Below are 20,901 nucleotides of genomic sequence, written 5' to 3'. Positions count from 1 at the left end.
TTACAGTCCACGGTTAAGACGTTTTACAGCACGTATCGCTGACCGTGCAGTCACCTGATATGTAGCAGCCTTAAAGGGTTGTTTGAGGGGTTTTTTGTTTTGTTTTTTTAAGACTGGTACTTGTCGTTATCACGCTTGACAAGCTTTTGCGAGAAACTCCGTGCATAAACGAGGTAATTTCGTCTTTTTAATTAACTCCTTTATAAAGTAAACATTAGCATGCGTGCAGTCGTACGTAAAGTTTAGCTAACTTTGCTAGCTAAATCGTGAGCGTTTGAGTTTTGTATCATCTTCGATGTTGACTAGCTTTTTACTGTTAAGTTAGTAATTATGACAGAGAAATACTGCCCATATACTATTTATGATATCGCATTAACGGTGGGTGATTTCTAGTTATAGCTGTAAGTGGTGGAGATGGTCGAAAGACACCGGTCAGGTCAAGTGTAACTAATTTCAGCAAAAACATTTAACTTCGTTGTCATTCTTACGCTCACAGAAAAAATAAATAGGTCAAGTTGACATATAAAACTGGTTAAAGTCCATCCCCTGACGCAGTTTGCGATTTACAAATGGACTGCGCATGCTCAGAACGGCACGTCTTTCATGGCTTGAAAGAGTTTATTTTATTTAAACGAAAGGGCACTGACACTGTAGAATTTCGCAGTGTTCCAATACAAAGTAAAAATAGGCCGGTATCACAAATACTGATACCCATGAAGCCAGCTTATGAAGGGGAGAAACGTGTGTGGATTAATGAAGTTAATGCATATGCTTAATCTGAATGCTTTTTAATGACAAATAAAGATGGGATTTTTGCTTTCCACTGTCAGTTAACACAACAAAACACATTTCACAGCGTTTTGAAACATTTTTTTTCTTTTGAGACCCGGAATGTAAACAAACTTGCCCGGAAAGGACTTTGTGTCGACTTGTTTTGTTTTTAACGTGCTGTTTAAATAAAAAAAAAAAAAACCTTGAAAATTAACATAAAAGCGTTATTTTAGTCAGATATTTTCATATTTCATGTCTGAGATATTTCTTTCCGGTCAACTCAAGTAATTAACACGTTACAATAGGCCTAATATATTATTTGAATGTCAAAGTAACAATCATGATGACTATTCTCACTCGCATGACTGCAGGATAACAAATCACAGCATAGCAGGGACGAGGGTGCTTGAAAGGAGTGAGTGGTGTTTGCACAAACTATCGATATCAATCCACCCACCTGTAATTCACAGTACTGTACTATCTGTTTCTTGAGTTTAATGAAGGCTTGTATTAGTAGAATAGGCCAAGCCTGTCTAAAACTTGTTTTCATTCATCCAGGTATTAATAACAATGGTGAATAGTGAGGAAGAGAGGATGGAAGAAGGTGGTTTAGAGGGAGTAACTCAAGCACAGCAGCTGTGCCGCTTCTTTTCTCAAGGACGTCATTGCAACTTTGGGAAAAAGTGTAAATTTCTGCATGTAAGAGATGATGGCAAAGCTCATGGGAAGGAAACCGTCAGCACATCCTACCCAGCTGCATCAGTGGGCCACAGGCCATCACCTGTCCGCCGGCCATGCCGCTACTTCATCGCAGGACACTGCACCATGGAAGACAGATGTCGGTTCTGGCATCCACCACAGTTAGCCCTACTGGATGACCAGCCTGTTCCAGGCAATCAGACGAGAGCTGAACAGAGAATTCAACCAGTGCCTCACCCCAGCGTCCTTCAGGAGGTGAAGCTAAGTGACATGACAGAGGATATCGCCAAACAGCTACGAGACACAGAGATCGGTCAGCTGAAGAAGCGTTTTCCCAAGGATCAGCTGATTATTCAGGAACGTAGTGATGGGAAAGTTACTTATTACCGTGCAACTGTAGAGGCCACAGATCCAGACTGGGTAAACACTTCATTTGTTCTTCAAGAGCTTAGTGGGAAAACCCATATACACATCACTTCTCTTAATACAGTACAACTCTGTTTTAATTTGTAAGCAAGTTCTCTCCTTAATTGAGAGCAACACAGAAGACCAGTGATGTCACAGAGTAACAAATACTGAAGTTTGTTTCTATTCATAAGGCAATATGAAAGCTCACACAGTAAATTTTAATTCAGTTGGTAATTGGTGCAAGATAATTCAGGCCCAGTGTTAAACTGAAACACTAAGCTTGAATTGTTGTAATGCGAAAGAGTTAAAGATTTATTTATTTAAGCATGTATATAAATATTTACAGTTGTACTACTTTAAATTGTCTGTAAGCTACCAACTGCTGTAAGACCTAAAAGTCCAGTCTGATCACAATTTAGGCTACAATTCACAATTATTAATGAGCTAACTTTAATACTTTGGTAATATTATTAGGTTGAAAAAATGAACATAGCAGTTCATTGCAGTCTTACCTGGAAATTTATTCTGATGTTGCATTTTAACTTACAGCCTTTTGATCTGAAAGAAATTGACATTATGGTGAGCTTTCCAGACAATTACCCACAAGAGGTAAAGACCGCTGCTTCTTCTTAAACCACAGTTCCTCTAATATTCCACACTAAGAATGATTTTCATGGAAAGAACAGTTTGTCATCATTTTGATATTTATTTATTTTTCTTAGATTTTTACTTTGGATATACCCCTGGACCAGGATCTGCCTTCTGTAATGGCGAGGTAAACGCAGTTGTGGTTCATTTCTATGTGTTTATTGCATTGATAGCTGTTGCAGTCATTTCTACAAAATCTTTTGCTAAATAGGCATGTACAGCAAGCATCGTTGGAGTGGCTTCAAGCCAAGCATGCGACCAATCAGCTCATGGGAAAGGTAGAGCTGCTTTTCAGGCCTTTTCTTCGCTGGCTGGATCGCAGCTTGGAGAGGCTGTTTACTGAAGGAGCCCGGCAGGTGAGATTGAAGTCTAATCATTGTGTTTCAAGCTCAGTATATATATCAAAATGACCTGCAAGATCTCTTTCTCTCTTGCTCTTTTTTTTTTTTTTTTTTTTTTGCAGTTGAAAAAAGACATTGATTTAGAAAAAGCTGGACTGCAGTTTATACCCTATCAGGAGCTCCAGGTAACTGTGTCTGAAACATCTGAGCCTGCGTCTGATGCTGCTGCTGCAGACAGAGATGAAGATATTGAAATGACACAGGAGGAAGGGAAGTTGGTGCAGCAGGAGAATCTAGGTGGTGATGAAGGGACAGAGAAAGAGGAGACGAGTCATCTGGTGGAGAACATTAAGATCAGCGACCCTCGCCGAGGCACAGAGGTAAAGCTGCTGGGATTGATGCTGGGAGAGAACACCGCCACTGTAGTCGCCCCGCAAATTACTGTTTCTCTTCAGTGTAACAGGTAATGAAGATAAGAAAGCATCAGACACTGTTTTTTGTTTTGTTTTTTCAGAGTGAGAGCCCATCCACAGTTCTAACATTCTAACTCTGTTTACAGGTGTAAGGTGACTGCAGACCTGACACTCACTGGAAGGACCCCCTGCTCGGCTCAGTGTGAAAACTGTACCACAAGCATAAGTGCAGCATTCAGACCCTGCATGCTTCACCATTACAGTGATGTCCTGGGTTACTTGGATCTCCAAAACACTACAGCTGTGGACCTAGTACTTCAGGAGTGTGAACTCACTGTGGGCTGCCTCAGCTGTTCCCAAGAGGGCCCAATGCAGGTGACGAAACATGTTATGCTTAACATACCAGAACAGCTGCGCTGTGAAATTTCATGCAACTGAAAACAAATGTTTTTTTCCATCAGAACCTTGCCTATGGACAAACAAAGGAGTTCAATTGTGAAAACTGCCACACCAAACTCAGCATCCTGGCTGAGAGCACTAAATTTCACTACATTCAGCCTCGCACCAATAAAACAGGTCAGAGCTCATCTACATATGACATCATTGTAATATAAGGATATGTCAACAGTTTAAAAAACGAAAGCTACTCGATTAAGCATGAGCATTTATAGATACTGAAATAAACTTACGCCTCATCAGACCACAAGGGCTAAACTACTGTGTCTGTTTTGCTTTCTCATTTTGTGCAGGGTCAAGTGGTGTCAGTTACAAGACATTAAGAGATCCTGCTGTGCAAAAAGGGAAGCCACTGCCAGAAAAAGGAATATGCAAACATTTCAAACAAAGCCACCGCTGGCTAAGGTATTGTCCTCCCTCTGACCTTTCTCTTTTTTATGTGTCGGTACAAGAGGTTTAATAAATGCACGTGGGAGTCGGTGAAAGATTTGTACCCATTTTTTCAGGTTTCCCTGCTGTGGTCGGACCTACCCCTGCGATGTGTGCCACGATGAGAACCAGGACCACCCCATGGAACTCGCCACGCGCATGATTTGTGGTTTCTGTGCTAAAGAACAGGTGGACTATAGATTTGAAATTTCATTAAATCTTACTTGTCAGTCTGTATATTAGTGTAAACCTTACAGTCTGCTCATTGAAAGTCTAATATAAAGTCTAATAACCAAGGTAAAGTATCAGTGCATGTATAACAGGAAAGGCTCTGTTTGAGTTGCACATTAATTATTTTTCATTAAAAATGTATTTGCTTACATCTGGGAATATAAATGCATGGTAGATTACGGCTCTAAATGATAACAAAATGTCATCCAAACTGTGTTTGCTCTTGCAGCCATATGGCAATGGAAAGCCATGCGTCAGCTGTGGAGGCATGATGACGAGAGGCACGTACACCAGCCACTGGGAGGGAGGACAGGGGTGTAGAAACAAAGTCAAAATGAGCAGGTACTTAATGACATTAAGGTTCATATCCTGGGAACTAATAATTAAAATTTTATGGGATTAGTTTTTCTTTTTTATTTCTTTTTTTCTTTTAAAAAAAAAAAAAAAAAATCTCTGATTTTAAAAAATTTAAGGTTTTATTCTCCTTTCTCTTCAGAAATGATCGACAGAAATATGGCAACTCCAACAAAACGGTTTCGAGGAAGGCAGCCGCTGAGAAGAAGTAGTTGGTGAAGAAGAGCCTCATTGCATTCTTTTATCACAAATCATTACGATACACAAATCATTATTTCAATGAAACTGTCCTTTTCCACAATAAATCCCGTGTTTGAGATCATTTGGTGTCAGAACCGTTAATATTATTACAATGTGGTATTTAAACTCTTAAGATGAAATATGATTTCAGTTAGAGGACTTTGTGCTCCTTTAAGCCATAAGGTCAGTTTACAGAACATTAAATTACATTGAAGTGTCCTGGTATTTGCAATATTATATTAGTTATTGCAGTATTAAATGTTCCTTAAGATTAGAATCTTATTTTCAGAGGTCATCTGGCAAAGAAAGGGCAGCATTAGCAGGATTGACCCAGTGACTTAAAGTGTATGGAGGTCAGTTGGTCTCATTACACAGATTAAACACTAAACTTAACCTAGTTAGTCTAATCTAGCTGACCCTGTTGATCCTCTTGTAACAGCAATTTACAGCCAAAATACACAGAGGACTGTGCAAAAGTCTCAAGTCATCCCTCATTTTTTTTAAAATTTGTACTTTCAAGGAGGCAGACTTTCTTGTAATTTTAAGGTGATATTGGGGAAACAGCTCTCCATACTTTGGACATTCCCCTCTTTTTCATTTAATTTCATTCCCTTCCATTTACAGAGGAATACATTTTTGAGTTGTTAGTTTTAATTTTTTAAGCAATATTAATATCGACATATGAATCATTCAAATATATAAAAACTACCTTTAAGGGAATTAGATGTCTTTTGGAAAAAGTGTTAGGCACTTTGTTACTAGCAGCCTGTAGCAAAAAACATTTTTTTTCTTTCCATTTATTAAATTGGCTCTACCAATAAAAGACAAAGATGACACAGTTTGCTAGGCATAAAATTGTATTTTTACACCAACATTGGCTATTAGCTGAAAACTTGACATAGGATCGCCATGGTGTGGAGTGTCTTTTTAAGCTCATCACCACTGCATGGGAGAGGCAAAAGACTGAGGTGTGGGAAAACTACACAAGAACTGGACTGAAAATCAGTGGCAACAGGTCTGATGGTGATTAATCAAACTTTGAAATCTTCGGTTCAAATTTTCTTTAATATGTATAAATGAGGACAGAAGAGTGGCGGTGAGTGTCTACAGCCGTCTGTAAAACACGGCGGAGGCTGTGTCCTGGTTTGCAGCTGTATTTCAGCCACTGGCGTTTAAGATCTTGTCAAAATTAATGAAATCGGATTTGGCTCCAGCATGCAACACCATCTGAAAAGAGTCCGAACGGCAACAACTTCATTGTTCAGGCAATGCAGTAAAACCATACCTGGATAGAAAACTAGAATAAATATGATTGACTTTTAATCTCCTTAGGAGTGAACTCTGCTTTCCTTTATATGCTATATTTACATGTATGTTTACACATTTCTCAATTAATCGCTGCGCACAGATAACACTCCAGCTTTTCACTGAACCATTAATGAGTGTAAGAGCGAAATATACAACGAACTAAACAAAAGAGAAATAAGTCCGTTTCCGAACATCAAGACAGCCAAAAAAAATCCTTGAAATATTCCTACTGTGAGTCAAACACTTGCCTGATTTTTGTCTTCAGAATTCATTTTGTTAAACAAACAAACAAAAAACAATAGCACATCTGAAGAAAAAGAAAACTAATCTTTGAAAAGATCGATCCTAACCTGGCAGTCAGTACGTCATCATTCACAAGCTTTGTGATCCTGTAAAACTCATTACAGAGTCGGACCATTTTCAAATTAACTCTCAATCTCGAAAGACGGACGCTGACCTGAGGAAATGTTACAGGCTTGACTCCTTCCCTGTCCAATTTGCAGATGTGGGTCAAAGAACGCTTAAATCACCAAAAAGCGCCAAATGGCACTGGATGTACTGTTTGAATGAACCACCTGGGTGTGAGGAGGAAAACAGGAGACTTAGAATATTGCGCACATATTTATTTTGTTAAAAGAAATTACATTACTTTATTCGCGTAAATGCTACGGTTATGTGTTTAAGGTTCAAGTCGACACCATACATAATAATAATAATAATAATAATAATAATAATTTCATATACAGTAGAGTATATGGTGTATATATTTAATCAGACATGTGATTGTTGACCAGCATAATAGGATGATGCAAAGTGACCAATAAAGAGGTATACACAGCTTTAGTCATCTTTTTTTTTTTAATGTATCAGCAACAGAAAGGCAGAAAAAAGCAGAGAAATACTCTGATATTCTGATTGTTTTCCTCTAAATGAGATGACACCATTATATGTTGTATTGTCAACAAAGAAAACAATCAGCTTATTGTGAGATGAGGAGATATTCTCCAAACTGGGACACCAAAAACCTTGGAACATTTACAAAAAGCTGTTTTACCTTCTTTTCTTGCATTCATTGAACCGTTGGTGTTCCCTTTGGCATTGACATGGCATTTTTTGTACATTAAGCTGCTGGGGGTGTGGGGGTGTGGGGGTGTGACTGTGAGCAAAGCCCCTCCAGTTAAACACCTCTATATAAGGCAGAACCTTGTCTTGGATCATAAGACTTGCACCGCAAGCAGCCTTCATTGATATCACACCAAGATGCTGAACATCACTGAACCTTACCTGCAGTTCTTGCCTTGCAGGAGCTCAGACCATCTTCTGCAGCCGTTCTGGGATTATTTACTTTTTCACTATATGCCTCTCATCTCATCCCCATTTTTCCCCGTCCTACTCGCCTTTTCTAGCTATTTTTTCTTCAGCTTACCTTTTTCTGTGCTGGACCTCTTGGGAGAAAATGTGCCTTTATTCCATCAGTACAAGATCCAACCAAACAGGAAGCCAACTTTGAAAATGATGGGTGACAACTTCATGGTCACTTTTTATAACCACATCTTCTTTGTTTTACCAGCTATAATAATCAGTATTTTCATTATGCCTGCACCACCACTGCCACGAGATGCTCCCACAGTATATGAACTGTTTATTGATATGCTGGCTGTACTGCTCCTCTTTGACACTCAGTACTTTATTTGGCATTTCATGCATCATAAACATCCTCAGCTTTACCGCTGGATCCATGCAGTCCACCACGAATACATAGCACCTTTCTCATGGTCAAGTGAGCGGCTCAGCATCCCAGAGCTGATGACGGTGGGATTCTGGAGCAATTGTGATCCAATTCTTCTAAACTGTCACCCGCTGACCACATGGTGCATTACAGTTTTTAGCATCTGGATGTCTGTTGAAGACCACATAGGCTATGACTTGCCGTGGACCTTGAACCACCTGGTGCCTTTGGGGCTGCTGGGTGGAGCACCAGCTCATGACATGCACCACCAGAGGCCGAGCACCAACTATGCTCCTTTCTTCAGCCACTGGGACAGAATTTTTGGCACTGCTGCCCCTTTGAAGAAAAAAAATGAACTGAAAAGCAAGTAAGAACTGTTCTGTCAATAAAGCCTGTTTTTTTATGTGGCATTGTTAGCACTGCAACACTCTTTTAATGCCCAATCCTTTAATTACTGCTTTCTCTATGTGGGGCCCTTGCTGTCTCCGCACTCTTTGGCAGTGTATATATATAAAATATATAAATATATATGTGTGTGTATATTCTCAATGAACTGTGTTAAATGAATTTGTTGAATTTTTGAATTCAATAAAAAACATTTTATTTACAAAGAATCTGACTCTTTTGTTTCATTCATTATTAAATGGAATAAAAAGTAAATAAAAGCTGGCAGGTGTGCATATAATCACTCATTGAATACTGTGGTGAAGCTCCAGTAATCACTTATAATTGCAAGAAACTTCCTGTAGGGAGGAGTCTGGGTTTTCTGGTAATCTTCTTACATAATTTAAAACCTTTGAAAGAGCCTTACTCAGCCTTCCAAACTTCACAAGGGAAAACAGAGTTCATAAACAAGAAATGTACTGTTTGTCAAACTAGTCACACTGAGTTAGACATAAAAAAGAAAGAAAGAAAAAAACATGACTGAGGGAATTCAGGCTAATCCATCCCTGAAAGCGCAGAGCTCTAACTCCTTAAAGGTATATTGATTTGAATATGCCGGTAATTTTAAGTCATTAAAAAAAGGAAAAGGACTCCTGCATTCCTTTTGTGGAACTTTGTGGAAAAAATCATTGACGTGTTCTTCTAGGGATCGCCAAACTGGATAATCTTCCTCCATCTCCCTCCTGTGTCACACCCCATACCATAGGGAGGGGGCTGTAGCTCAAGTGGCAGAGCAGGTCAGCCACTAATCAGAAGGTCAGTGGTTTGATCCCAGGCTGCCTCCTGGCTGCATGCCAGATATCCTTGGGCAAGATAATAACCCCATGTTTGCCGACTGGTGGTGGTGGTCAGAGGGGCCGGCGGCACCAGTGTTCGGCTGCCTCGCCTCTGTCAGTGTAACTGTAGCTACAATGTAGCTTGCCGTGTGTGAATGACTGAATGTAGTGTAAAGCGCTTTGGGGTCCTTAGGGACTAAGTAAAGCGCTATACAAATGTGAGCCATTTACCATCCCATCATTCATAAATCTTCTCTGATTTCTTCCTCTTACCTTACTGCTCCATATTCAACACCCTTTGTCCAATCTATACACTATACCAATCTATAAGGGCTTGTCTCTCTTTGTCTCCAGACTACTCATTTCTAATCTTGTCCATCTCAGTCACTCCCAGTGAATATTTTCAGCTCTGCCACCTCTAGCTCATCCTCCTTTTTGTTAGTGACACCCTCACCAAACCATACATCATAGCAGGTCTCACTACCACCTTGTAAACAATGCATTTCACTCTTGCTGTTACCCTTCTGTCATGAATCATCCTTGACAGTCACCCCCATCCACTCTACCCTGCCTGCTCTATAGTAAGCGGTTTCCACATTAATAAAATAGACTTTCTGGCAGATCAGTTTTCTCATCATGCCTTGTTTAACTCTTGCCTGTCCCTCATACATAAAGCATTTTAAGTAGGCTTTCACTGGTATAGAAATACTGGTCAGGTTATGTGATCTAAACCTTCCCTTTCAGCCTTCTTGCTAGCCCTCTGTTAGAGATCACCCCTAACACTTATCTCCACCTGCTCCACCCTGCCCACACTCTCTTCTTCACCTCTTTTGCTTTGGATGTTTCCCCCATTTACTTCTACTGACCTTCATCCCTCCTCTCTCCATAGCATACCTCCACCTCTTCACAGTCTCTTCCACCCTTTCCCTACTTATACTACAAATCACAATGCTGTCTGCAAACATGATAGTCCTGAGAGACTCCTGAGTGACCTCATCTGCCAGCCTGTTCATTAATATTGCAAAGAAGAGGGCATCAGATTCCTGATGTATCTCACCCCCATCTTTCACTCCTATTTGCAGTTATTTGTAAAAATGTTTGGAATCGTATGATTTTCGTTCCACTTCTCACGTGTACACCACTTTGTATTGGTCTTTCACGTGGAATTCAAATTAAAATTGATTCATGTTTGCGGCTGTAATGTCACAAAATGTAGAAAAGTTCAAGGGGGCCGAATACTTTTGCAAGCCACGATATATCTTGTGACTTATTTGAGCTACCCTACTAAGTCCAGATGTACTAAATAGAGGACATCATGTGCTTTCTCATGTGCTTGGGTGGCCTCTTTGAGTTTCAAAGAGGAAGAAAATCAAACAAAAAAGTTCAATAGTTAGATTCTCTTTTCCTTAGTTCTCTGGAGGATATGCTGTCTCTAGGCCCACAAAGACACAGTGCCAACTCCTTAACTTCTTTATACTTCTCTGTTAAAACTCCTAAAGAAAACATGGCATCTCTAGTCCTCTTTCTCAGCATGAAGCCATACTGCTGCTCACTGATTACTTAAACTAGCTTCAACTCTTTTCCATAGCTTCATGGTGTGGCTTATTTAGTTACTACACATGACCCTTGCTCTTAAAAACTGGCGCAAGATACCTAGTCCAAGTAGGTGAAATGCAAAATAGGTTCATTTTTAGTCCAAGCAGGTCAAGAAAATAAATTCTTGATCTGCTTGGACTAACACTGAAGCTATTTGGGGTTTTGTACGGTGGCCCTGAGAGGCCAAACGGACTGCAACTTCAGAAAGCACTTGCAAAAAGAAAAATGCTGCAAAAAGAAAAACACTTGCAAAAAGAAAAATGCTGCAAAAAGAAAAACGCAGCAAAAGCACACAAAGCACAACGGAAATAGGAAAAAAGACAACGGAAATGTTTCTGGGGAGACAATAACCGGACGGACCAGTTGCACGAACCAAAACATGCTAACAAGTGCACTGGGACTGGGAGACACTTCAAAGAAGTGGAGCGGCCAAAGAGTAAACTTTCAAAAGTAAGTTCTGAATATTATGTCACTTATTTATGTGCAAATGTTAGCCGTTAGATAGTCGACCTTAATCTTACAGAGAATGTGATGATTTTGTGGGTAATTAAAGTCAGTCATATATCCACAAACACAACAAGCTGAAAGTCAGTGATGCTGCTCGGTTTGCAGTCCTGAATATCACGGCACAAGCAGGATTCACTGCACTGTTAATGTGAGCTATGTTATATTGCTGCCTCTGTTCGGTGGTGTCGAGCCAAACGGACTTTAATGTGTGTTTGAACGAGCTGACGGTTCACTCGTTAAGCTGAAAGAACGATGCTTTAATCACAGCAGTCACACATGTGTCCACTGCACCATCTGGAACTCTTCTTGTTTACACTCGTAATAACACAAACACTAAATCCTCCTTCTCTGGTGCTGTTGTGTAGCAGTGTGTACACCTGAGACTGCCACCTGTCTGTCTGTCCTGCACTCTCTCTCCATTTCTTTCTCTCTGATTGTGGAATAAAAGTATGAACATGTATTTATAAGTTACACTTGTGTTTGAATCCTGCAGCTTATCACACATTTGATTTCCATGTGTGACGACTGCAAGTGTCCAGAGTGAGGACAGACTGAGGGACCCACTGCTGCACATCATCTGTGAGGCTTTGCACCCCTGATGATCCACCAGGACAAACTCAGCAGTGTGTGAGGAAGAGGAGGAGGAAGAGCCAGCAGCAGCTGACAGATGGAGAGAATAGACAGACTGTTCCCTGTTTGTGAAGGACTGCTAGAAAAGTTTAACATAACTGTCTGTGCTGAATCAGTCTTATTAGGTAATGTTCAAATAATGTTATCATCCCAGTGTTTTCAGTGTGGGAGAAAGTACTCAGGGCCTTCAAGTTACACACTATGAAAGGCAGCAACAAGTTTAACATTCAGAAACCTAAAGTATGTATCAGCAGCAGAATGGAGCTAAAATAAATGTTTGTTCCAGTTCTATGAAGCTTTGAGTATTTTGGATCAGTAGCACTGCTGTGTTTGTTGCATCATATTGCTGTAATTGTTTATATGCTTTATGTATTCTGAGGTAAGTTGATCTATAGTGTTATATCATATTCTATAAGGATGTTATGTGTTTGTATACTTTCTGCCCAGTTTGACCCATTTAACAGAAGTCAGCCTGTTTAAGGCTCTGATATCTATTCTGTATGACTTACAGCAGTTATGACATGGTCTGATTTTCTCACCCAATAAAGGAATATTTAATATATCGGTCTACTCTTCATTCTATCAGAAACAGTTTTCACAGCTCGTACATTTTCTTTTTACACATATATGTAAGCATTGAGCCAAATTTAGTAATGCCAACATATTAAAAGAACAATATTTGTCTCTTATATATAATACATCTATATATACACTGTCACAGATACTTGTGTTTAAGTGAAGATTTAAGGTGATAGGAAATATAAATAAATGCAACTTGAATCTTTACTGAAGCTCAGTGTTTGGCACAGAGTTCATGTTCACTGCTGTAATAACTAATAATGATTAATATAATATTGGCCATATTATATTTACATTACCAAAGTGAGATGACTTTAGTCTCATGAACAACATTAGCTAATTGTTATTTACTAACTAATCTTAAATGACTGTTCAGTACAAAAATGAAGCCCAACAATCATGTTTTACAGTCCTGTGGTCTCAGCCTCAGATACTTATCAAATCACACAAGCTCATGTAGAAACAAATGTACAAAATATGTTCTCCTTCATTTCTGTCAAACAAAGCTGTATGAAACGTTTCCAGCTGTTAGTATCATGGTTGCTAGGCAACCTGGGCAGCGCGACGGAGGCTAGACCGTCCCATTTCACAAGCCTACAAGCCTCGCACTTCCGGCCTCAGCAGTCTTTGAGTACGCGGCCCTTGAGGACCGTTAAGGCTGCGTACTTTAAGGCTGCAGACCCTGAATTGGGAAACAGTCCCTGAATTGGGATACAGCCATACATACATGTTTTGGTTCGTGCAACTGGTCCGTTCGGTTATTGTCTCCCAGAAACATTTCCGTTGTCTTTTTTCCTATTTCCGTTGTGCTTTGTGTGCTTTTGCAGCATTTTTCTTTTTGCAGCGTTTTTCCTTTTGCAGCATTTTTCTTTTTGCAGCATTTTTTCTTTTTGCAAGTGTTTTTCTTTTTGCAGCATTTTTCTTTTTGCAAGTGTTTTTCTTTTTGCAGCATTTTTCTTTTTGCAAGTGTTTTCTGAAGTTGCAGTCCGTTTGGCCTCTCAGGGCCACCGTAGTTTTGCCTAGACTGAGCAAATCCCATCTGGTGAGCAAGGCCAAAAAGGTCCTAGAAAGTACACAAATTTAAAAAATATAACCAAGAACAGCAAAAACAGGATGTTTTTGTTAAATACATTTATTTGTCACGGAACAACTGCAACCCCCGCCCCCCCAACAAAACAAAAAACCCCAAACACTACACACTGTCAGTGCAGACTCTTATTTAAATACTGAACAAACATATTAGCAATTTGTCCCGTGTTTTCTGTCGGGTGCAGCTTGGTGTAGCTGATGAACTGGCGCCGTAATTTCCGCAGCTCTGCCATGTTGACATTTCTGGTGAGCTCAATGTTTAACAGCGAGTTAAGGAACAAGAAAAATACCACAGGTAGAACCTAACAGAAGCCCAAATTATCTCCAAGCCCCAGTATTGCATTTAAACCTTTGAGCAGGACAACAGGACGAAATAACCTGTACTGAATGTTACTGGCATCATTTCAAATTCAGATTATGCCCATTTTATTAAAGGTTGGCCAGAACAGAAGATGATGTGCTTTTAAGTTATGCTGTGCTTGGACCAACATCTTCAAAGAAGAAAATCAAAGTGGCTGGTTCTGAGAAGGTGCCTCACAGTCCTGTAACCAATGAAAATCCACAAATATAATTTGGTTTCTCCCCACCACACATCCCACAGCATGCAATTACAGACAAGACCTTTAACATTGCTTAGTAGATCCACCTTTCTTTTAAGTCATGTGATGGCCACACATTCCTCCACCTCCTCATCTAATGCTTTCAGATAGAACAGCGTTGTCCCCCCCCCGCTATTGAGGGGAGGTGATTAACCCCGGGAGGTAAACGAAAATTAGCATTTCACACAGTCATTAAATATGACAGACGTCCCACACGGAACTACAAAAATCTGTTTAATGTGAAAATATTAATCAAAATTATTATGTGTTCAAAATAACTGGGCACACGCAAGTTGTGTTTAAAAAAGGATATCTTTTCCGAAGCTCCTGGAACTGCGATAAGATCCCCGGGAACGCTCGTCTTCTGGGCGTTAAAAATCGCCTGAAAACATTTAATTACATTTATCAAACACACATATAAAAATGAATTTTTAAAAAAAGGGATCTCTACAAAGAGTATAAGGAACAATGAATCAGAATTAGAGAAGTATTTACTCCTCTTAATTTATTTTGCTGGAAACTTTTGCAGATATTGTGCAACAGAACGTCGTGATCTGTGTGAAATCGCAAAAAGAAGGAAGTGCAACATGTGGCATGCTAACAAATACATGAGCTCGATGTCAAAACAAAGACAAAGAGGAGGTTATTTTTTATTATTGATTTTTTTTGCTGATTTATATGTTTTTACTCTGTTGCCTTGTTTTGGTAATCATGCCATGCTCATGTCATGAATGGCAGACAGAAATTCCCACACTTACAACGTGCAGGGGTGCATTCAATTTTTATTAAACGTTGGACAGTCAGCAGTTAACAGCTAAAGCTGTCGATTGTTTTTATAATCCTTTCAACACTTTGGATTTTAGCATTGAGATCCAGGAATTTCACACAGCCACAGTCAGTACTTTAACATTGATCGCAGGATGTAGATTTTCACTCCATGACTGTGAAAAAAATCTCACTGACCTAATAATATTTGTGGGCATTTACTCGAATCTTGAGCTCAACATCTGAGTCCTGTGATTTTATTGTGTTTTAAACAAATCTTTATAAACAGCAAGTACCCATTCATATAGTTTAAATGCCTAATGCCAAATGTAGTTATCCCCAAACTTTTAACGACTTTAGACCGGTTCCCCTCAAATCAGTTGTAATGTAAATATTTGGAAACAATGGTGAAATCGGAGATTTTAAGGCCCACTGAGCATGTGCTTGACCCCATTCACTTTACCTCATGCTAAACTGATGTTACTCATGCTGAAAACCAGTTCAACGTGATTGACAAAAGTGAATAAAATGAGGCAAGCAAAAAATATGATCACTGATTTTACATGCACTCATAAACACAATGTCACATCTATTAAGGGTCAGACTGTTGAAGTTCAGTGTTATGAATGTCTTTGAAGCTGTGTGCACCAGCGAGTCTCCCGTTTGAGAAGGCTTTCTGGTTTCCACATTGATAAAACTGCGATGGGTTTATTTTATCGTTATTTTGTTTAATCCGATTTATCTCTTTCTTTGAGCTTGTGGTCTGGATACTTATCTGTAAACGAATCGAACTGTTGAGTCATCTAACAGGCTGACTGGTGAACCACAGCTGAACTTAGAGCCCCTGCACCTAAGACGCCCGCAGCGGTTGGCTGGTTCACTTTTTCTTGACGACTCACACCCTTTGCAAGGTGAATGTAATAGACCGACAAGGTTTAATTAACAGCTTTGTTCGAGCAGTCATTAGGTCACAGGAACAGCTATGTCACTTTCAAGGGCTACATGATAACCAAAATTAATTAGAATTAGCTGTTATTTCAGTATTTTGCACTATGCGCATTTGTTGTCCATTTGCATGTGTTTGCATGTGAGGATGGATGACTCACGACTGCAGAACAGTAACCTGTACCTGAACCTGAACCGGGCTATTATTGTGTGCCAAGCTAAATACCTCATCAGCACTTCACTCATAATTGCATCTTGGCTGGTGATGTAACGTATAAAGCTGTAAATACATGTAATACCTTCTGATTCATAGAACAAAGTCTACATTATGCAGAGGAATGTTGATACCCCAACAAAGGATTTGTAAACATTTTTCTGAAAAAGACTCTTCTGTATATTTCACTTAGAATATGACATAACTCAAAAAGCAGTCCAGCTCAGTGAAAAAAATATCATGGGAAACTACCTGAATGACCAGTAAATGATGTGAAACTAGAAAATACAAACAAACAAAAAAAAAAAAAACATACCATCAAGACATCTTGAGTGATCTTGTCCAACTCGTATAAAAAGTTTGCGGATGACAGCGGTTGCTACAGAGAAGAAAAAAAAGTAGGTTTCCTTCACAATCAGACAAACCAAACCACATGCATGCAGTAAATATTGTAGATTTCCAGACTGATTGTAACTAATGTCCACACTAATGTGCTTTCGTTTGAAAATGCATCGTTTTCTCTCCGTTTTGGCCTCCCGTTCACACTGAGACGCCGTTTTCCCTCAAGGAAAACGCAGCGTTTTGAAAATGCTCTCAAAAACGCATACATTTGAAAACGGTGCTGTCGTGTCGCAGTGTGGACAGCGAAAACGGAGCCTTTTGGAAAACGATGACACATTTTAGTTATGTGATGCAGTCAAGTGACCAATTAAACTAAGTTAGCGGAGGGCATTATACAGCGGTTGCTTTGTTTGCTCTCAATTTTGACAGCCCTATTAAAGATTACTATCAGTTTGCACATGCTTCAGACAGCTTTTCTTCAAATTCTTCAAATTCTCGCTCGCTTTTGCAACTTTGTACTTTTGTGTTACCCTCAGCAACAACTCCACCTCATTGTTAGTCCGTTTAAAAAACTCGGTGCTTCTCCTCGACATTTTGCCGCGACGTTTCAAGGAGCCGGAAAGTAAATAAACGGCAGACGGAAATGAGGCAAGTCGAATTGTCTTGCGTTTCAAGCATGCGCAGTACTGGAACGTAAGCGTTTTCGGCCATTTCAACGTGGACGGACAACTCTGTGAAAACGACTGAAAGCGATAGTGTGGACGCGGAGCATTTTCAGACGAAAACGCCGTTTTCAAATCTATCCAGGGCTAGTGTGGACGTAGCCTTAGACTTACACTCTGAGTAGACTGGTTCGGTGGGGGTGCTTTTCTTTTGAAAAGTGCATCAGAAATGGCTTCAACTGGAAGTGTGTCATCTTTCAGGATAGTGAAGAGAGGGCTGTCCCATCGGTTTCTGGAATCCGGAGCTTCAAATCGCTGAACTAATGCGTCAAAGCTTCAAAACACCAAATGCATGTGAGACAGTTTGCAAAAAAATAAAAACAAAAAACACATGCAACAGTGCAGGTAAGGTAAGAGTCATGCTCTCATACTGAGGCTTCTCACTCACATGTCCTGATTGTACTGATCAGCAGCATCTCTGTTTGTGTTCCATAATGAGCTCTCTTCATGGGACGTCAAACTGTAGACCTTAACAAAGAAAACCCGCAAACATACCACGATTGCATTTGAAGGTAACATTTTTTCAAAATGTATGTTTAATTGTCTACTTACCAAGCAGTGTGGAGTCTGTGCATGTTTGATGAGGCAGAACAGTTCATAGCGGTAGCCTGTAACATATTTAAATTTTAAACTACAAATCACAATATTTAATGTAACTGTGACAATTACAGAATAAGTAGTAAGACTTACCTTTTATGTAATTTAATGAGTCTAGAATAACAATGTCATCCTTGTTGACTTTCCTAAAAAAAAAAAAAAAGAACAACCCAGAAAAACCAAAAAAAGAATTAGCATTAAAATATGTGTGGGTTTTGTGCAACATCAGATCCTACAACAGATTTTTAAACACTCACCTCTCCACTTCAGCTTTCAGAGACGCTCTGACATTTTTCTCCTTTTGGGAATCTGAAACATTTCCAGTAAAATTAAGTAAATGCAGAAGTCTGCCCAGTTGAAGCAAACAGTCTCCTTAGTCATGTTAACAATTACGGAAATAATAAAGAACTAAAATTTTGAAAAACAAAATGTTTAATTCTAAAAGCATAATAGCAATGTAACGGTAACACAGTTAAAATGATCAGGTCCAAGTGATGTGCCATGTCATATCACCCACAATAATAATATGAATATCAAAGTATCATATTATTATGTAGTTGCTATAGCAACATCCTGCTTAAATTCCCTAATGCACACAACGAGACAAGCCCAGGCATTTGTGAGAGCAAGAGCCTCTGATGGTCATTTGGTAGCTAAAAAGGGAGTTACGTCAACAACTTTCAGCAAAGCAGTGTACTTTTCAAAATATCCAAGAAAACTGTTGTCACTAACTGTGGACACAAACTTGCAGCTTGAAGCAAAAAACCCAGGTTTTTTTTTTTTTTTTTTTACCACCAGTCTATAAAGGAGGAGATACAATCAGCTGGTTATGTTAGACCCAGAAGTAAATAAAATGACTTCACTGAGCATGGCCGGCTGCACGCGTTATTGTTAAACTAAAGTATTAAGCAACTACTTTATACTTAAAATTTGCAGGGAAAACACTACCCAGGCTTATGACTTATGCTGTGTCACTGTATCTGTTGCTGTGTTATTACTTTTGCACAATAATGCTGCTGCCATTGTACCATTGCTCTTCAAATTAGGAAGTGTGTCATCAATAACAGCAGCTCATTGGAGAAGGAGAATTGAAAATGCCCTTCAGTTACTCATTTACGAATCCTGCTGCTGCAAACGTCGATAAAATGCCCCCCATCATAATAAATCTCATAATCGCAAGTGTTTTTTGAAATGTCATGATATATTTCCCATTCCTAGTACCATACTACTCTATTACTAGCAGTTTCCGCTTACATGTGATTTAAGGGGTTTGTAAAAGTAGAATGGGCGCTATCAGGCAACTCTGCTGTGGAACCAGCTCCCAGTTTGGGTTACAGGACACTCTCTCTACTTTTCAAATTAGCCTGAAAACTTCCACTTATGACAAATCCTATAGTCAGGCTTGGATCCAATCTCTTAGGAATATAGCTGCTGCTGAGGGATTTTCCACTATGCAGTAAGGACATCGACTTGATGCCCCTTTCACTCCCTATGCATTTATATGCTACTACAGCATGAAATTAACTTTTGTTCTATTTGTTGCTAATAGTCTCCTTTCTTTCCTCTAGCCTCCAACCAATCATCCTCGATGGTTGCCCCTTCTTTAACTGGTTTTGTAGGGTCTCTTACTGTTAAAGAGCAATCCTTCTTCCCCACCTTCGCCAGGTGCCTGTTCATAAGAGATTACTGGACTGTCTCTACTACTAACGCTAAATAAGTAAAATTAATTGAATAGTAGCGCTCATAAAGCAGGCGAACACAGTTGTAATTGTCATGAACTTTAAAGCCGCCCCAAGCATCGATAAGCGCAAACACTGAATAAGCACTCCTGCTTCTGTCGTTTATTCCCCCGGCTAAGCTTCGTGTAAGGCCGGTAATGTTACCTCAGTATTATGTGGCTAATAACATACAAAAATATGCCAAGTAAGACTGAAAGCCCTGAAACCTGAAAAGCTTTAAGAAGCACACTAATGAAGGCGTGCTAAGCTTACTTGCCTGCGTAAACAGTGTTTTTCTCAACGCCCAGGCTTCCGTCTCCAACAATATGAACCTTTCTTTCTGTGCTTTCTTCAAAATACACCTTCAGCTCTTCTGCCCTTCGTGACTTACCACTACAGGGGTAACCACACATCACTATTAGGGGCATAACTGGGGCTAGTTGCCACTCAAACTACCCTGGGATGTGATAAAAAGCACGTTGCCACTTTCACCCGGATATGTTAACTAAAAGCGGTTTTTCCCTTTACCGACCGGCAGGGGGCGCCAGAAACCGGATTATCTGAAGGTACTGTGTGTATGTGAATGTGACTTGAACATAGATGAAAACACAGACTTCCAATACATTCTCTGCGCTTTTTAATAAAGTCATAGACAATATAAAGTAAAACAACAGAAGTGTTTGTCACTTGCCAACATATACATGTTATGTCAGACAAAAAACAAAACATAATTTAGCTGATTTTCACAAGAGCAGAAACCCTCCTCTTCATCAGCAGGATGTCACGCAACAATTGATCGAACTGGATGTCCTTCTTCTCTAAATGCATGAGAAAAAAAAAACAGAAAGCTGTACAATGGAAGGATTAACAGCGGTATTAGACTGAGTAATAATACATAACTCACCTGTCTAGTGCCTGCTCTCCTTGTGTTTGTTGGGCAGTTTTCAGAATATGGATGAGGAGCGCCTGCAGGTCTTCCACTCCGTGCAGAGGTCTCACATCTCTGCCTTCAGCTGTATCTTTTATATTCTCAAAGGCAGAATTCACAAAGGAACTATCCACAATGCTCTTCTTGCCCATGAAATGTCCTTATTAAATGAAACAAGCAAACTCTCTGTAAATATTGCATTTGCAAACAGAACAAAGAAACAATCATTCAGCAGTGTAATTTTTACTTACCCGTTGCCCACAGATTCCCCCTGGGATTCACCTTGAGCTTTGAAACTTTATTTCTCAGCTCAGTCAAATCAAGAGTCATTGAAGTTGTCAAAGCAATGTATGAGATAAGGATGAAAGAAGACAGGAGTCCTCCCCTGCACATCTTTGTCACAGTGCCTTTCATTTCTCAGAT

The 20,901-nt window shown here is 39.6% G+C and overlaps 3 protein-coding genes across 4 annotated transcripts; 2 read left to right on the top strand and 1 right to left on the bottom strand.

Moving 5' to 3' along the window:
- Positions 1–36: 36 nt before the first annotated feature.
- si:dkey-24l11.2 (uncharacterized protein LOC100034462 homolog) lies at positions 37–5,072 on the top strand. Of its 2 annotated transcripts, XM_040025710.1 has the most exons (13): positions 42–173; positions 1,143–1,186; positions 1,330–1,890; positions 2,428–2,487; positions 2,601–2,653; positions 2,738–2,882; positions 2,990–3,330; positions 3,427–3,655; positions 3,742–3,856; positions 4,030–4,141; positions 4,243–4,354; positions 4,626–4,738; positions 4,893–5,072. In XM_040025710.1, the coding sequence occupies exons 3-13, from the start codon at positions 1,342–1,344 to the stop codon at positions 4,960–4,962; spliced, it is 1,899 nt and encodes a 632-aa protein (XP_039881644.1). In that variant the 5' UTR covers positions 42–173; positions 1,143–1,186; positions 1,330–1,341; the 3' UTR covers positions 4,963–5,072. The 2 variants fall into 2 exon arrangements, with proteins under 2 accessions (XP_039881643.1, XP_039881644.1); XM_040025709.1 differs by lacking the exon at positions 1,143–1,186 and having other exon boundaries at positions 37–173.
- Positions 5,073–7,172: 2,100 nt separating this feature from the next.
- On the top strand, positions 7,173–8,693 carry ch25hl1.1 (cholesterol 25-hydroxylase like 1, tandem duplicate 1). The gene has a single exon (XM_040025715.1). The coding sequence runs from the start codon at positions 7,559–7,561 to the stop codon at positions 8,396–8,398; it is 840 nt and encodes a 279-aa protein (XP_039881649.1). The 5' UTR covers positions 7,173–7,558; the 3' UTR covers positions 8,399–8,693.
- A 4,990-nt stretch (positions 8,694–13,683) lies between these two features.
- Positions 13,684–20,053, bottom strand: kti12 (KTI12 chromatin associated homolog). The gene is made up of 9 exons (XM_040025705.1): positions 19,828–20,053; positions 18,090–18,141; positions 17,926–17,978; positions 17,788–17,843; positions 17,624–17,703; positions 17,350–17,509; positions 16,488–16,550; positions 14,561–14,629; positions 13,684–13,905 (listed from the first exon to the last, which is right to left on the bottom strand). The coding sequence occupies exons 1-9, from the start codon at positions 19,976–19,978 to the stop codon at positions 13,762–13,764; spliced, it is 828 nt and encodes a 275-aa protein (XP_039881639.1). The 5' UTR covers positions 19,979–20,053; the 3' UTR covers positions 13,684–13,761.
- Positions 20,054–20,901: the final 848 nt, after the last annotated feature.

This window comes from Simochromis diagramma, unplaced genomic scaffold (assembly GCF_900408965.1).
Source record: "Simochromis diagramma unplaced genomic scaffold, fSimDia1.1 OVJJ01000293.1, whole genome shotgun sequence".
Lineage (NCBI taxonomy): Eukaryota > Metazoa > Chordata > Actinopteri > Cichliformes > Cichlidae > Simochromis > Simochromis diagramma.
Note: the sequence above shows the minus strand (reverse complement) of the source record. Positions and strands in the feature narration are given on the sequence as shown.

Excerpts from the sequence above, each read along its gene's own strand:
- ch25hl1.1 (XM_040025715.1), top strand. The coding sequence starts at position 7,559 with ATGCTGAACATCACTGAACCTTACCTGCAGTTCTTGCCTTGCAGGAGC.
- si:dkey-24l11.2 (XM_040025709.1), top strand. The coding sequence starts at position 1,342 with ATGGTGAATAGTGAGGAAGAGAGGATGGAAGAAGGTGGTTTAGAGGGA. Across the intron at positions 2,654-2,737 it reads CTGCCTTCTGTAATGGCGAG|GCATGTACAGCAAGCATCGT; the intron begins GTAAACGCAGTT and ends TTTGCTAAATAG. Across the intron at positions 4,142-4,242 it reads CAAAGCCACCGCTGGCTAAG|GTTTCCCTGCTGTGGTCGGA; the intron begins GTATTGTCCTCC and ends CCATTTTTTCAG.
- kti12 (XM_040025705.1), bottom strand. The coding sequence starts at position 19,978 with ATGCCCCTAATAGTGATGTGTGGTTACCCCTGTAGTGGTAAGTCACGA. Across the intron at positions 18,142-19,827 it reads GAAAAACACTGTTTACGCAG|ATTCCCAAAAGGAGAAAAAT; the intron begins GCAAGTAAGCTT and ends GAAATGTTTCAG. Across the intron at positions 16,551-17,349 it reads CGAACCAGTCTACTCAGAGT|CAACCGCTGTCATCCGCAAA; the intron begins GTAAGTCTAAGG and ends TCTTCTCTGTAG.